The sequence below is a fragment of the Dama dama genome, chromosome 19 (genome assembly GCF_033118175.1).
Source record: "Dama dama isolate Ldn47 chromosome 19, ASM3311817v1, whole genome shotgun sequence".
NCBI lineage: Eukaryota > Metazoa > Chordata > Mammalia > Artiodactyla > Cervidae > Dama > Dama dama.
In genome coordinates, this window is record NC_083699.1 from 80,780,786 (window position 1) to 80,799,046 (window position 18,261).

The window sequence follows — 18,261 nt, forward strand, 5'->3', positions numbered from 1 at the left end:
AGATGTCCTTTTCATCATAGGGGACTAGAATGCAAATGTAGGAAGTCAAGAGATACCTGGAGTAACAGGCAAGTTTGACCTAGGATTACAAAATTAAGCAAGGTAAAGAAAGGCAAACAGAATATGACCAAGACCCTCTTCCAACAACACAAGAAAGGACTCTACACATGGACATCACCAGATGCTCAATATCAAAATCAGATTGATTATATTTTTTCACCTGAAGATGGAGAAGCTCTATACAGTCAGCAAAAACAAGACCTGGAGCTGACTGTGGCTCAGATCATGAACTCTTTGCTGCAAAATTCAAACTTAATATTCAAGAAAGTAGGGAAAACCACTAGGCCATTCAGGTATGACCTAAATCAAATCCCTTATGATTTTACAGTGGAAGTGATGAAAAGATTCAAGATATAGATCTGATAGAGTGCCTGAAGAACAATTTGTAAATTGTACAGGAGGCGGTGACCAAAACCATCCCTAAGAAAAAGAAATGCAAAAATGCGAAACAGTTGTCTGAGGAGGACTTATAAACAGCTGAGAAGAGAAGAGAAGTGAAAGTCAAAGGAGAAAGACAAAGATATACTCAACTGAATGCAGAGTTCCAGAGAAAGCAAGGAGAGATAAGAAAGCCTTCTTAAGTGAATAATGCAAAGAAATAGAGGAAAAGAATAGAATGGGAAAGACTAGAGGAGGTCTTTTCAAAAAAAAATTGGAGATACCAAGAGAACATTTCATGCAAAGATGGGCACAATAAAGGAGAGAAACAGCAAGAACCTAATAGAAGGAGAAGAGATTAAGAACAGGTGGCCAATCATACCCCATGATCAAGTCGGGTTTATCCAGGGAAGCAAGGATTCTTCAATACACTCAAATCAATCCATGTGATACACCATATAAACCAATTGAAAGATAAAAACCATATGATAATCTCAACAGATGCAGAACAAACCTTTGACAATATTCAGTACCCATTTATGATTAAAAACTCTTCAAAAAATGGGCATAGAAGGAACCTATCTCAATATGGTAAAGGCCTTATATGATAAACCCACAGCAAACATTATTCTCAATGGTGAAAAACTGAAAGCATTCCCTCTAAGATCAGGAATGAGATAAGGGTACCAACTCTCACCACTATTATTCAACATATTTTGGAAGTCCTAGCTATGGCAAGCAAAGAAGAAAAATAAACAAAAGGAATCCAGATTGGAAAAGAAGAAGTAAAACTCTCCCTGTTTGCAGATGACACGCTACTGTACATGGAAAACTCTAAAGATACTATCAGAAAATTACTAGAGTTAATCAGTGAATTTAGCAAAGTCATAGGATACAAAATCAATACACAGAAATCACTTGCATTTCTATATACTAACTGAAAAAATCAGAAAGAGAAATTAAGGAATCAACTTCACTCACCATTGCAACAAAAAGAATAAAATATCTAGGAATAAACCTACGTAAGGAGACAAAAGAACTGTATACAGAAAATTGTAAGACACTGATGAAAGAAATCAAAGAGGACACAGACAGATAGAGAGATATTCCATGTTCCTGGGTAGGAAGAATCAATATTGTGAAAATGACTATACTACCAAACACAATCTAAAGATTCAATGCGATCCCTATCAAATTACCAATGGCATTTTTTCACAGAACTAGAACAAAAAAAATTCACAATTCATATGGAAATACAAAAGACCCTGAATAGCCAAATCAATCTTGGGAAAGAAGAATGCAGCTGGAGGAATCAACCTTCCTGACTTCAGACTATACTACTATACTACAAAGCTACAGTCATAAAGTCAGTATGGTACTGGCACAAAAACAGAAATATAACCAATGGAACAAGATAGAAAGCCCAGAGATAAATCCACTCACCTATGGGTACCTTATTTTTGACAAAGGAGACAAGAATACACAATGGGGCAAAGACAGCCTCTTCAATAAGTGGTACTGGGAAAACTGGACAGCTACATGTAAAAAAGCAAAATTAGAACACTTCCTAACACCATCCACAAATATAAACTCAAAATGGATGAAAGACCTAAATGAAGACCAGAAACTATAAAACTCTTAGAGGAAAACATAGGCAAAACACTCTATGACAAAAATCACAACAAGGTCCTCCCTGACCCACTTTGTACAATAATGGAAATAAAAATAAATATATGGAAATAAAATAAAATAATGGAAATAAAAACAAAAATAAACATATTTTTAAGTTTATGCTCAAAAATCCCATATGATTATGGGACCTAATAAAGCACTTTTGCACAGCAAAGGAAACTATGAACAAGGTGAAAAGACAACCCTCAAAATGGGCGAAAATAATAGCAAATGAAACAACTGAAAAAGAATTAATATCCAAAATAATACAAGCAGCTCATACAACTCAATACCAGAAAAACAAACAACCCAAACAAAAAGTATGAAAAAGATATTTCTCCAAAGAAGACATACAGATGACTAACAAACACAAGAAAAGATGCTCAACATCACTCATTATTAGGAAATGCAAATCAAAACTACAAAGAGATATCACCTCAGACCAGTCAGAATGGCCACACAACAAATGCTGAAGACAGTGTGGAGAAAAGAGAACCCTCTTTCACTGCTGGTGGGAATGTAAATTGATACAGCCACTATGGAAGATGGTATGGAGATTCCTTAGGATAAAACCATCATACAATCCAGCCATATCACCATTAGGCATATATCGTGAGGAAACCAAAACTGAAAAAGACACATGTACCCCAAAGCTCACTGCAGCACTATTTACAACAGCTAGGACATGGAAGCAACCTAGATGTCCATCAACAGATGAATGGATAAAGAAGTTGTGGTTTAGTTCTGTTCAGTTGCTTAGTCGTGTCCAACTCTTTGCGACCCCATGAACCATAGCACGCCAGGCCTCCCTGTCCATCACCAACTCCCGGAGTCCACCCAAACCCACCTCCATCAAGTTGGTGATGCCATCCAACCATCTCATCCTCTGTTGTCCCCTTTTCCTCCCGCCCTCAATCTTTCCCAGCATCAGGGTCTTTTCCAATGAGTCAGCTCTTTGCATCAGGTGGCCAAAGTATTGGAGTTTCAGCTTCAACATCAGTCCTTCCAATGAACACCCAGGACTGATCTCCTTTAGGATGGACTTGTTGGATCTCCTTGCAGTCCAAGGGACTCCCAAGAGTCTTCTCCAACACCACAGTTCAAAAGCATCAATTCTTCGGTGCTCAGCTTTACTCAGCCATAAAAACGAACATATTTGAGTCAGTTCTAATGAGGTGGATGAATATAGAGCCTATTATACGGAGTGAAGTAAGTCAGAAAGAGAAAAACAAATACCTTACATTAAGGCATATATATGGAATCTAGAAAGATGGTACTGATGAAATTATTTGCAGGGCAGCAATCAAGACACAGACACAAAAAACCGACTTTTGGACATGGGGGTGGCAGGAAGAAGAAGATGGGATATATGGAGATAGTAACATGGAAAGTTACACTACCATATGTAAAACACATAGCCAATGGGAATTTGCTATATGACTCAGAGAACTCAAACCCGGACTCTGTAATCACTAGAGTTGTGGGACGGGGAGGAAGATGGGAGGGAGGATAAATAGGGAAGGGACATATGTATACTTATGGTTGATTCATGTTGATGTTTGGTATAAACCAGCACAATTCTGTAAAGCAAGTATCCTTCAAGCAGAATATAAACAAATTTAAAATTAAAAAAAAGGGGGGGGGGGAGACAAGAATACACAGAAGAACTATACAAAAAGGTCTTAATAACCTCCATAACCATGATGGTATAGTTACTTACCTAGAGCCAGACATACTGGAATGTGAAGTCGAGGGGCTTTAGGAAGCATTACTATATACTAGTGGAGGTGATGGAATTCTAGATGAGCTATTTCAAATCCTAAAAGATGATGCTGTTAAAGTGCTGCACTCAATATGTCAGCAAATTTGGAAAACTCAGCAGTGGCCACAAGATGGGAAAAGGTCAGTTTTCATTCCAATTTCAAAGAAGGGCAGTGCCAAACTATATTCAGACTACCATACAATTGAGCTCACTTTACATCATAGCAAGGCAAAGCTCAAAATCCTTCAAGCTAGGCTTCAACAGTATGTGAACCAAGAACTTCCAGATGTACAAGCTGGATTTAGAAAAGGCAGAGGAACTACAGATCAAATTGCAACATTCGCTGGAAACAGAGAAAGCAAGGGGATTCCAGAAAAGCATCTACTTCTGTTTCATTGACTACACTAAAGCCTTTGTCTGTGGGAAATTCTTAAGAGAAAGACCACCTTACCTTTCTCCTGAGAAAACTGTATGCAGGTCAAGAAGCATCAGTTTAAAAAAAAAAAAGAAGCATCAGTTAGAACCTTAATGGAATAATGGGCTGGTTCCAAATTGGGAAAGAAGTACGTCAAGGCTGTATATTGTCACCCTGCTTATTTAACTTCTCTGCAGAATACATCATGCAAAATGCTGGGCTAGAGTCACAGGCTAGAATCAAGATTTCCAGAAGAAATATTAACATTTTCAGATATGTAGATGATACTATGCTAATGGCAGAAAGGGAAAAGGAATTAAAGAGCCTCTTGATGAAGGGAAAAGAAGAGAGTAAAAAAACTGGCTTAAAAACTGGCTTGAAAGTTTTCAACATTCAAAAAACTAAGACCATGGCATCTGGTCCCATCACTTCATGGCTAATAGATGGGGAAAAAGTGGAAATGCTGGCAGATATTTTTTTTTTCTTGGGCTCAAAAATCACTGTTGACAGTGACTGCAGCCATTAAACTAAAAGAAGAAAAGCTATGACAAATCTAGACAGTGTATTAAAAAGGAGACTTCACATTGCTGACAAAGGTCCAAATAATCAAAGCTATGGTTTTTCCAGTAGTTATGTACAAATGTGAGAGTTGGACCGAAAAGAGGGCTGAGCTCCAAAGAATTGATGCTTTTGAACTGTGGCACTGTAGAATACTCTTTGAGAGTCCTTTGGACAGCAAGGACATCAAGCCAGTGAATCCTAAGGAAAATCAACCCTGAAATATTCATTGGAAAGGCTGATGATGAAGCTGAAGTTCCAAAACTTTGGCCACCTGATGCAAAGAGCCAACTCATTGGAAAAGACTCTGATGCTGGGAAAGTTTGAGGGCAGGAGGAAAAGGGAGTGACAGGCAATGACATGGCTGGATAGCATCACCTAATCGAAGGACACGAGTCTGAGCAAATTCTGGGAGATAGTGAAGGACAGGGAAGCCTGGCATGCTGTAGTCCACGGGATTGCAAAGAATTGGACAGGACTTAGCAACTGAACAACAACAACATTCATTTATGACATTTTTCACAAGTAAGCTGGCACAGAGGGAACATATCTCCACATAATGGCAGTCATTAATGACAACCTACAGTTAACATCATACTAAAACAGTGAAAAGCTGAAAGCATTTCCTCTATGATTAGGAACAAGACAGGGATGACAATTCTTATTATTTTTATTTAATATAGTATTGAAAGTCCTAGTCATAGAATTCAGACAAAATAAACAAAAGGAATTTAAATTTAAAAGGAAGAAGACTATCACTCTTTGCAGATGACAAACACTATACATACAAAATCCTAAAGATGCCACCAGAAAACTACTAGACCTCACCAGTGAATTTGGTAAAGCTTGGTAAAGCTACAGACATAAAATTAATACACAGAAATCTGTTGTTTTTCTATACACTAACAATGAACTATCAGAAAAAGAAATCCCTGGTGGCTCAGTGGTAAAGAAACTGCCTGCCAATGCAGGAGACATGAGTTTAATCCCCAGTCAAGGAGGATCCAACACGCCGCAGAGCAGCTGAGCCTGTGGCCACAACTATTGAGCCTGTGCTCTAGAGCTTGAGAGCTGCAAATACTGAGCCCACATGCCACAACTACTGAAACTCGCATGCCCTAGAGCCTGTGCTCTGCAACAAGAGAAGCCACTGCGATGAGAAGCCCATGCCCTGCAACTAGAAAGCAGCCTCTGCTCCCAGCAACTAGAAACAAGCGACTGCAGTAAAGAAGACTCAGCATAGCCAACAAATAAATAAATAAAATTAAAATCAATGTACTTAAAAAAAAAGAAGGAACAATCCCATTTATTATTGCATCAAAAAGAACAAAATACCTAGGAATAAACCTATCTAAGGAGGTAAAAGACCTGTAGTTGGAAAACTATAAGTCACTGATGAAAAAAATGAAGATAACACAAACAGATGAAAAGATGTACCATGTTGTTGGACTGGAAGAATTAATATTGTTAAAATGACCATTTTAACTCATTTAACTATGAGGGTTTCCCTCATAGCTCAGTTGTTAAAGAATCTGCCTGCAATGCAGGAGACCCAAGTTTGATTCCTGGGTTGGGAAGATCTGCTGGAGAAGGGATAGGCTACCTACTCCAGTATTCTTGGGCTTCCCTTGTGGCTCAGCTGGTAAAGAAGCCACCTGCAATGCAGGAGACCTGGGTATGATCCCTGGGTTGAGAAGATCTCCTGGAGAAGGGAAAGGCTACCCACTCCAGTACTCTGGCCTGCAGAATTCCATGGACTGTATAGTTTGGCCTGAAGAATTCCATGGACTGTCTCATGGGGTCACAAAGAGTCAGACATGACTGAGTGACTATCACTTTCACTCTAGGCAAGGTACAGATTCAATGCGATACTTATCAAAATACCAATGGTAGTTTTCACAGTAATAGAACAAATAATTTTAAAATTTGTATGGAGGGAATTCCCTGGTGGTCCAGGGGTTAGGACTCCATGCTTTCACCACTGAAGGCCTGAATTCAATCCCTGGTTGAATTGAATTATGATACCACAAGCTGTGCAGTGTGGCCAAAATAAAATAAAATTTTTATGGAAACACGAAAGATCTGGAACAGCCAAAGCAATCTGAGAAAGAAGAAAAGAGGTAGAGGACTCATGCTCCCTGTCTTCAGACAATACTACAAAGCTATAGTATCATATCATCAAAACAGTATGGTACTGACACAAAAAATACACACATAGATCAATGGAACAGAATTGATAATGCAGAAATAAATCCATGCCCAATTAATCTATGAGAAAGGAGGCAAGAATATACAATGGAGAAAAGACAGTCTCTTCAACAACTGGTGCTGAGAAAACTGAACAGCTACATGTAAAATAATGAAATAAGAATATTTTCTCATACAAAAACAAAGATAAATTCAGAATGTATTAAAGACCTAAATATAAGCCTGGAAACAAAACTCCTAGAGGAAAATACATAGAACACTCTGTGATATAAACTATAGCAATATTTTTTTAGATCTGTCTTCTAAGACAAAGAAAGTAAGAGCAAAACCAAACAAACGGTACCTAATTAAACTTAAAAGCTTTTGCACAACAAAGGAAGCCATCAAAGAAATAAGAAGACAACCTGTTAAATGGGAGAAAAATATTTGCACATGATATGACCAAAAAGGGGTTAATACCCAAAATATATAAACAACCCATACAACTCATATTTTTAAAAAAAGTTGATTAGGGACTTCCCTGGTGGTCCAGTGGCTAAGATTCCACAATCCTAATGTAGGGGGCCCAGGTTCAAGTCCTGGTCAAGGAATTAGATCTCACATGGCACAACTAAGAATTTGCATACTGTAAGGACTGAAGATCCCACGTGCTGCAACTAAGACTCAGAACAGCCAAAGATAAATATTTAAATCTTTTTAAAAAATATGATTTAAATTGGGCACAAAACCTGAATATACCTTTTTCTAAAGAGGACATGCAAATGGCCAACAGGCACGCAATGTTCAACTTCGCTAATCATCAGGAAAATGCAAATCAAAACCACAATGAGATATCACTTCACATCTGTCACATGGCTATCAGAAAAGAGAACAGAAATGGCAAATGCTGGTGAGAATGTAGAGAAAATGAACCCCTCATATAATGGTGGGAATGTAAATTCCTAGTATTATTGAAAACAGTACGGAGGTTTCTCACAAAACTAAAAACAGCACTATCATGTGTGCTGTACTGTGCTGAGTTGCTCAGGTGTGTCCAACTCTTCGTGACCCCATGGACTGTAGCACGCCAGGCTCCTCTGTCCATGGGGATTCTCCAGGCGAGAATACTGGAGTGGGTTACCATGCCCTCCACCAGGGGATCTTCCCAAACCAGGGATCAAACCAGGGTCTCCTGCATGGCAGGCAGATTCCTTACCAACTGAGCTACCAGGGAAGCCCTAGTACTATCATATGACTCAGCAATTCCACTCCTGGGTACCTATCTGAAACAAAACAAAAACACGGATTTGAAAATATACATGCATCCACTGTTCACACCAGCACTATTTATAATTATAATGGTCAAGATATGGAAGCAACCTAAGTGTCCACCAACAGATGAATGCATATAGAGGACGTGATATACATATACAATGGAATGCTACTCAGTCATTAAAAAGAAGGAAAGTTTGCCATTTGCAACAACATACATGGACTTGGAGTATATTATGCTTAGTAAAAGAAGTCAGACAGATAAAGACAAAGGCTGCTTGACATCACTTATATGTGGAATCTAGAAAATAAAACAAACTAATGAATATAACAAAAAAGAAACAGATTCATAGACTCAGAGAAGAAACTACTGGTTACCCATGGGGAGAGGGAAAGGGGAGGGGCAATACATTGGTAGGGAATTAAGAGGTACCAACTATTATGTATAAATAAGCTATAAGGACATATACACAGGGAATATAGCCAATATTTTATAATAACTATAAATTGAATATAACCTTTAAATACCATGAATCACTATACTGTATATCTATAATACTGTACATCAACTATACTTTAATTTTTAGAAAGTAATAATTTTTCTTGGTAATGGCTTAGGAAAAATGTCACCCAGCAGTCTGCATAAAGGAGAGGACTGAAATATCTCCAGCAATATCAAGGGAACTTCCAGGGGTATGTAATCCATATAAAGCAGCTTGTGCTGAAAAGTGACTAAAAAGACAAAAATGAATCAAGTCTAAATGCTGAGAGGAAGAGTCTAGATGTAAAAAGCAACTTGACAGTTCAAGAATAGAAAAGATTTGAAAAGGGGATTAAAATTTTTTCACAGATTTTATAGAGAGAAGTTAGAGCCTAGATGAAATTATGCAGCAAAAATATGTCCCAAACCCTATTAATCTAACATTATGGCTTTATTCTGCAGCAAAAATATGATGAATCAAGATCAGGGTTGGAGATTATATATACAGTCAAGAGTTAAGAAGATTCTGGAATAACATGTAAGCTAAGGTCAGGAAACTTTCTAACTCTTACATTATTTTCACACACATTCATTGTCAAAAAGTTATTAACTCATTGATAATAAATAAGGTAGTTTTTTTTGTTGTTGTTGTTTCAATTGTTTATTAACGGACCAGATTACAAAAATAATCCTGGTAGATACCTTAGTTCATCCTTCTAATAAGCCTGTTGATCTGGTCTTCCCTGTTGCCAGCATCTCCACCTTCTACAAAATGGGTAGTCTTTTTCTTCATTCCACCTCGTGGAGAAGACAATTTAAAGGGCCACAGGAAGTTGTTTGCTTCTTTGAAACGTTTTCCAATGGTATAGATCTCATGAATCAGATCCTCCATGCAGATGATTCCGTATTTCCCAAGAGATCGAGCAATGAATGCGTTGTCTGTCAGGGCAATTCGCTTTTTGTTGATTTTGCCATAACCACGCTTGTAGATCAATTCATTTACAGACTTCAGATATGGGTACCCCCACGCAATGTATGGCCCCACAATTCTCAGCATGTTAATTGATGCCTTGTTGAGCTTCACAAAGGTGCCACTGAAGATCTGCCGGAGGCGAAGGAGCTGCAGCACCTTTCGAACCTTTGGGCTCACACCGTTGATACCTCTGATCCTGATGACAAATGCCAATTTGGGTTCCGCGGGTACATAGAAGTTGCCAGCTTTCCGTGCCATCCGAGCCATTCGAATTTCGGTTCTGTACATCTGCCTGTATTCCTTGTGGTAATGCTTAGCTTTTTCATAAATAAGCTTCCTCCTTGCCTTTCGAAGCATCTTTTGGGCAAACTTCTTTCTCAGGCGCTTGATCTTAAGCTCTGCGAAATTCTTTCGCTTTTTCTTAAGGGTTTCTGGCACAGCAGGAACCTTCTTTTTCTTCTCTTCTGCACCCTCCATGGTTCCAGCCGGGAAAGAGGATAAGGTAGTTTTTTAAATGACTGATCATGCCAAAATAGGCCAGGCAGGGTGAGAAGTCAGATGTAGTCATAAGGGGTTCAGGAATTCTAAAGTAAGAGCAATCAAATTTGTAGCATCTCAGGTGAGGTATAAATAAGAGAACTGGAAGGTAGTGAAAAGAAAAGTGAAAATGTTAGTCACTCAATTGTGTCCAGCTCTTTGTGATCCCACAAACTGTAACCTGCCAGGCTCCTCTGTCCATGGAATTCTCTAGGCAAAAATATTGGAGTGGGTTGCCATTCCCTTCTCCAGAGGATCTTCCTGACCTGGGGATAGAACCCAGGTCTCCCACATAGCAGGCAGATTCTTTACCATCTGAGTCATCGGGGAAGCCCAGAAGGTAGTGAGGATGTGGTCAAAGACAAGGGTTTAAGTTTCTAGATTACCAAAATTGACTAGTTCCAGAGGAGATGAGAAGCAGGACAGCATGGAATGAAGTCAGTAGGCCTGTGTTCAAAACCTGATTTTATGACCAAAGAGCATATTAAGGGTATCTAAAAATATTTGTAAAATAAAAAGATTGGAAAAAACACATCCCCATATCTTTTGTAGCGATAAAATTCAATTTTATAAGTAAACTTTTTCCCAACTACACTGGCATCTTAGAAATGATGGGGGAATTAAAAGAAAAAAAAAATCCATTAAAAATATATGTTGCTTTGCATATCAAATCTTTTTTTCATAAGAAAACATATAAAATGCTGCAAGGCAGATGACTTCCGAAGAACCAGTGTACTTATATTTATCTAAAATACATCTGACTACTAATTACTGAAGGCAGATGAAATACCTATGGGTTTATCTGTTCCTAATTAAGCATATTTATCTTTGAAGCTTAAATGGCAATATGTATACTAAACTCCAAAATCTTAAACATTTCTCTGCCAGATGGCTGATTTATATTTGGAAAGTTAACAATCTTTTCCAGGAAAACTGGAGTTCTTTTTAAACATTTCATTGAGCATGTTGTTACTGAAACACTTGTTCAAATATGCTTCAAATACTTTATGTATCAGTAACTAGAAAATAACTTGGGATTGTGAAACTGAGTAACATGGTTCAGTTTTTTTTTATTCCCTTTAGTAATTTTCTACTGGCTTACCACACACATTCCTGGATGGTTTATCATTCAAAATTGCTTTTGTTTTCTTCCTTAATTACTGAGTTTTCTGATGACAAAACTAAAATGAACTATTGCTTGGGGAAAAAAATAAAACATCAAACCTTGAACATCACAGGAATGTAAATCATAAGCCTCCTATAATCCCATTCCCTATACCACTGTTTAGGTTTTAGTACATATGTACTAAAGAGTAAAGATTTTACTTTGTTATAATTTTTTTTTAAATAATAGAACTTGATAGGATATCTTAGAAAACTAGAATATAAAAACAGAGGGGAAAAGAAGAAAAGAATTAAAATAAGGTCAGCATCAGCTCCATATCAATTACCTCATTTTAGCTTCTTGGGAACCCTGATTTTGTTTTTTCCCCCCAATTCAAAATGCAGGGGGGATCGGGATGGGGAATACGTGTAACTCTATGGCTGATTCATATCAATGTATGACAAAACTCCAAAAAAAATAAATAAATAAAATAAAAAGAGAGATCAGAGGGACAAAAAAAAAAAAAACCAAAATGCACACAATATCAATTTCCTGGCTTTGATAATAATTCACTATAGTTGTGTGAGATCTCTTTGGGGAATGTGGATGATGGATACACAGCTCCCTCTATACTATTTGTATAACTTCTTGTGAGTCTTTAAAGATTTTCAAAATTAAAAGTTACAATAAAAATGGAGGCACAGAGGTGGTGACAGCCATACTACTGGAGAACAGAAATTAAGCATAAATAAATGAGATAGAAACAGTTACTTAGTGATTAATTATAATCAGTTCTTTTAGCATAGATTCATTCAGAAACATGCAACTGCTGTATAAATGAGTAAGATGCATTTACTGCTTTCTAGGATGTTTAGCTGACTCATTGGAAAAGACCCTGATGCTGGGAGGGATTGGGGGCAGGAGAAGGGGATGACAGAGGATGAGATAGCTGGATGGCAACACCGACTCGATGGACATGAGTTTGGGTAAACTCCGGGAGTTGGTGATGGACAGGGAGGCCTGGTGTGCTGCGATTCATGGGGTCACAAAGAGTTGGACACAACTGAGCGACTGAACTGAGGAGGTTTTATTCTAGAAGGTCCCCATTTACTCAGCAGTTACCATACAGGCTTTAGAAAAAAAAGTAAGAAAAAATTAAAGATACAATCCTTACCCTCAAAGGAAAAATAAAAAGCTTTCAATCATATTCTTAGGAATATATATAGCTGAGCACAAACATACACATACTAAACTTGTTATAATCCTGGGACTGATATTTCAGTTTGTGAAGTACCTTCATGAAAAAGAAAAATAGTCTAATTTCCTACTTATTTATGAAATTTTAAACTATTAGTCAATATTTTATTGAATAATTATAGTAAATTATTGACTAGAATTAATTTGTAATGTTTCATATCTTTTAATGTCAGTCCACAGTGGATATATTTTCCCTCTTTGACTAGTCTTAGTTTTATTGTATGATATACTTTAGCACTTGAGTATGTATTGTTCTCTGCTGTTACCACAGTTATCTTTTCTCTCCATCTGTATTTTGAGCTCATTAAGAGCTGTTTTTCCTTCTAACTCTATGTTTCAGGGCACACAGTTGGTAATAAATAAATGCTAGTTGATTGGTACTTTGCCAACTGTGTGTTACTTCTATAAAAAATTAGCTACCCATATTTATATGAGACAGAAATTGATTAAATTTTATATCACTAATAATTATGGGATTACTGGGTATAAAGTAGAAGACATTTTACTAGCCATTATATAACCCTAAAACATAAAAGACATATATATTTAAAACAGAAAAGTTATATGTTACAAATTAGCATTGCCTCCACAGAACTTAAGAAAGATGATCCTTGTATGGTAACTTGAATTTTATAAGAAATGGTTTTCTAACATGAGATTAAATACAAAAAGGAAATAACTATTTTGAACTTACTGCAGTCTGTTATCACTTTCAGCATACTTAGTATTTAATTTCAGCATATTTAAACATCTTGGTAGAAAACACATAACAAGTAGATTTAGGTCTGAAATTTTCCTTTCTTGATTAAGTAATGAAAGAAAAGTACTACAATTACAGAAAACATAAAGAACAGTGACCTATTCAAAGATAGGCTCCAAAAATATTAATGAATCAAATGATACAGATAAAATACAGACCAGATCCTGTCTTAAGGCATAAGTTTTTACAAGTTTTCCATGTTACAAATTAGTGATCTTTCAGTTTACTATTCTATATTTAACAAATTTAGAATTCAGAATCCATCCATGCCATTAACAAAAAGTTACATGCACACATATACATATAATTACATATACAGAAATTAAATATCCAAACTGACTTTTCTATGAAAAATTTTCGGTTTTGATGGTAAATGTGCCCATATGTGTTTATATTTGAACTTTCAATAGATACAGTACTACTTTGAATTATGACAACAATAAAATTTATAATGCTATTTTCCCCCATCCTCTTCCTACAGGAGAAGAACATGAAACCTAGAAGCTCAGCATGTGAATTTAGAACAGCTCCTCTTGCCCTACAACATCTCAGCATTCTGAGAAAACTAATGAACCCAGAAAATTCTGCCCTAGGGAGGAGGATTCAGGGAACTGTAAATCTTTCACATCAGTGTTAGAATACTAAGGGCCAAATGTCTTGCCCAAAGTCATGTAGGTAAAGAGAGAACTGAAATACTTTCTTTAGTCCCACCACACTCTTTCAATTCTAGGCCTCACTATGCTCAGTAGAGGAGGATTATAGTTTTGATTTGTTTGTACTCTTTTTGAAAATTACACTCTGTACATTTATACAGAGCAAGGTTCCAGTAACTTCATACATGTTCTTTTGAAGCCTCAAAGGAATCTTTTAGAATTGTGTCCTCTCTGAGCTAATAATAATCAAATTAAAAATTCTTCATCAGATAGGGGAAAGTAATGAAAATGAACCAGAAGTAAGAGCAAGAATATGGATAAGCTAAATGTATTTAGTAGTTGAAAAACATCTTTGAAGAAAATAGCAACATGTATGTAAATTCCCAAATTCTTTTAAAGTAGTTTACTACTTTATGAGTAAAGGCCAGTATGAGACTTAGCCTTAAAGATAAGATGCCTATGCCAGAAAATCTACAGGACTCATTTCCAAAAATTGTGAGCAGTGAAGACAGTCTTGAATGTAGAGGAAGAATGGGGATGGTTTGGGCTTTTTCAGCACTCTAGGGGAACATCTACTTAGTACTTGTATCCCAAGTCAGACATACTCAATTTATTGTAAACAGGGCTTCCAATACCTCTTTAGGGTGGAAAACTATGTTATCTAGTTTGAAATCTCCATGAATCAAATTTTCTTCATTGTCATTATCTGGCAAGTTTTTCATTAGCCAGTCAGATAGCTGGTTCATGGCAGGGATGTCCTGATGAGCGGCAGCTTGATATTGCTTTGTCCAGGTTGATACCTAAAGATAAATAAATTTTAAAAATGACAGAGCTGAAAGTAGGAAATAAGATTCAGCAATTTTAAAATTAAAACAAAATTCAATATATCAAATTTGGGTTCAGTCTTAAATACTCAGGAAAAATGCCTACGATACTTATCTTAGTCTAAAACACTCACATAGGCCTAAAAACTTCAACACTTAAGTTTTTCTTCCATCTAATTCCATTCTACTTACCTAGACTTTTATCAGGGGAAAAAAAACACTGGCCTATGAATCAAGAGGTGGAAGAAACATGAACAACTTCAGATATGCAGATGATACCACTGTAATGGCAGAAACTGATGAGGAACTAAAGAGCCTCTTGATAAGGGTGAAGGAGGAGAGTGAAAGAGCTGCTTAAAACTAAATAAGGGGAAAAGGTGGAATTAGTGAAAGATTTGCTCTTCGTGGACTCTAAAATCACTGTGGATAGTGATTGCAGCCATGAAACCAGAAGACGATTGCTTCTTGGCAGGGAAACTATGACAAACCTAAACAGTGTGTTGAAAAGCAGAGATATTACTCTGCTGACAAAGGTCTGTATAATCAAGGCTAGGTTCTTCCCAGTGGTCATGTATGGTTTTGAGAGCTGGACCGTAAGAAAAAGCAGAATGCCAAAGAATTGATGCCTTCGAACTGTGGTGCTGGATAACACTTCTGAAAGTCCCTTGGACAGCAGGGAGATCAAACCAGTCAATCTTAAGAGAAATCAACCCTGAAGACTTGTTGGAAGGACTGATGCTGAAGCTGAAGCTCTAGTATTTTGGTCATCTAGTACGAACAGCCAACTCATTGGAAAAGTCCCTGATGCTGGGAAAGAGTGGGGGCAGAAGAAGAGGGTGTCAGAGAATGAGATGGCTGGATGGCATCATCAATGCAATGGATGTGAACTTGGGCAAACTTCAGGTGATGGTGAGGGACAGGGAGGCCTGGTGTGCTGCAGTCCATGGGGTCGCAAAGAGACGGATACAACTCACGACTGAACAACAACAGGAATCAAGAGATGTAGGTTCTAGCCTTTATATGGCAATTATTCTGTAGAAGGAAAAAAAATAAAGAACAAACACATATACCTACAGATGAAAAAAAATAGAAAATTTCTGAAAGGGTCACAAGAAACAAGTAGTCTCTGAAAAATGTAATATGGGGATTAGAAAAAGAAGGGAGATTTTTATTTCTCATTTTAATCCCCCTTTTTTTATTACCCATAGAATCTTCTAAAGAATCTTTGAAATATATTACAGACATGAAAATGCAAAGTTTTTTTTCATATTTTTCTTAGAATTGAATGCAATTAAGTCAACCTATTCTCAAAGTCCTCCACCAATTGAAATAATATTTACCTACTTATCTCCCTCTCTACTTTCTAAGGCATCTCTGTTCAATTTAGTACAGTGAAGACCTTCATCTTTGGAGTCACAGAGAGCTGGGTTTAAATTATGTTTAAGCCACTTATTTGTACGTTACTTAATACCTGCAAGCCTCAGTTGCCTCATCTGCAAAATGAGGGTATTAATATCTATGTAATAGGGTTGTTACAAAGATTAAAAAACATTGGGTCTATAATTCATCTAGCATGGGAACTGGTATATAGTGAGTATTCTTTCAACCTTAGTTCCTGTCTCTCTTCCTTCTGCCCCCTGAAAAAGACATATGTACAAATGGAAACAGCCTCATACTTATCTGGTCTTGCTGTTCCTTTGATGTGAAATGCTCATCATCTTTTCCCTATCATTCTAGATTTTATTCTTTCTTAAATATATAGTACAAGACATACCTTTCACAGGAAGCTTTCCCCAACTTGAGCAAGGGCATTCTTGTATCTACCCTCTGAATGGAACAGCTCTCATGATAAGTAACAAGAAAATTTATTACCAGATTACATACTTTTCTATACCATTTTCAAGTTTCATGTAAATGAGTTTCATGTAGAGGTGTCTCAAAAATGTTAAGTTCCTTTAAGGGAAGAATTGATTTCTATTTTCTTGAAGTTTAACACAGTACTTAGCACGTATTAAACATACTTATATGCTTAACAAATATTTGTTAAGCTAATTTAAAAAGGGAAAATTGTATAGAAAATGTATTGGTAAAATAAGTGAAGAGACAGAAATAGCTTTAAATTTGCATTTATATACATGCTGTCAGTTACAGAAGCTTTTGCTGATCTAAAAAATATAAAATTATTTTATGCTTAAAATAAGTCAATCTGAAGGTTCAAAGTTATAGCCAGATTTCAGAAAAGGATAATAGGTTTTTATTTTAATTAAAAATGTATATTTTGTTTCCAAGAACTTGAGAAGAGAAACTCTTTGTGTGGATGCCTTACCTGTCTTTTGCAATACCCAACACCTCTACCATATCCTTCCAGCTGCAATGACTGTATATTCAAAGAATGTAACTGAGCCAAGGTTTCTATCATGGCCACATAGATGGCTGAACGTTCTGCTGGGCTAACTCCAGGAATTGTGAAATCATAAAAAATTCGGCCCTATGGAAGCAATTACAACAGTTAATTTAAAACAAAATAAATCTTTTCCTACCAATTATTTGCTGTGTCATCATACTCTGTTTTCTACAAAAAGATTAGGTACAGTTTTACAACCAAAACCAATTCTTTGTAGAATGTGCCAGGGCTCCCCTGGTGGTTCAGATGGTAAAGAATCTGCCTGCAATGCAGGAGACCCAGGTTTGATCCCTGAGTCAGGAAGATCCCCTGGAGAAGGAAATGGCAATTCACTCCAGTATTCTTGTCTGGAGAATCCCAAGTACAGAGGAGCCTGGTGGGCTACACAATCCATGAAGTTGCAGAGTCGGATACAACTAAGCAACTAACACATATATGCCACAGGGGAGATACGAGGATACACCAAGATTAACTTACAGGACAAAAACTACTCTCAAGTAACATTTTACCAAATAAAAAATCTTAAAACAATTTGGATTTATTGTTATTAATGGATTGGTTTTTTATTTGGAGTAGTTTCTTTCCCTCTACTATCTGGATAGTTTAGTTATTGCTATTACATGTCTCTTTACTGACACCTACAGGAAGAATAGACCAATACTCTGTAATTAGTAAACCTGTTCCTGGTTTATCTCTGGTTTATCACTCAAATTGTGTTCTCAAATTAGAATGAAAGTTTAATACAAGATAGGGAATACAGCCAGTATTTTAAAATAACTCTAAGTGGAGATTGTGAATAACTATTTAATACATCTGTAACATATAATATTGTACATTAACTATATCTCAATAAAAAATAATTTAAAAAGCAAAACAAAACTAAAAACTTCCATAAAGAACCAATCCTGCTGATACCTTGGTTTCAAACTTCTAGCCTCTGGAAATGAGAGGATACATTTCTGTT

The 18,261-nt window shown here is 36.6% G+C and overlaps 2 protein-coding genes across 4 annotated transcripts in view; both read right to left on the reverse strand.

Moving 5' to 3' along the window:
• The window catches only part of ACAD11 (acyl-CoA dehydrogenase family member 11), a 99,536-nt gene that overhangs the window by 60,962 nt on the left and 20,313 nt on the right, over positions 1–18,261 (reverse strand). For all 3 annotated transcript variants that reach the window (XR_009697038.1, XM_061167599.1, XM_061167600.1), the window contains exons 4-5: positions 17,220–17,381; positions 14,705–14,869 (exon numbers count right to left, since the gene is read on the reverse strand). Coding sequence is in view for 2 of the 3 variants with exons in the window: in XM_061167599.1 (XP_061023582.1) it covers positions 14,705–14,869; positions 17,220–17,381 (327 nt within the window). In the remaining variant the exon portion in view is untranslated. The remainder of the gene's footprint in view (positions 1–14,704; positions 14,870–17,219; positions 17,382–18,261) is intronic.
• Positions 9,418–10,275, reverse strand: LOC133073724 (large ribosomal subunit protein uL30-like). The gene has a single exon (XM_061167604.1). The coding sequence runs from the start codon at positions 10,232–10,234 to the stop codon at positions 9,488–9,490; it is 747 nt and encodes a 248-aa protein (XP_061023587.1). The 5' UTR covers positions 10,235–10,275; the 3' UTR covers positions 9,418–9,487.

Excerpts from the sequence above, each read along its gene's own strand:
- LOC133073724 (XM_061167604.1), bottom strand. The coding sequence starts at position 10,234 with ATGGAGGGTGCAGAAGAGAAGAAAAAGAAGGTTCCTGCTGTGCCAGAA.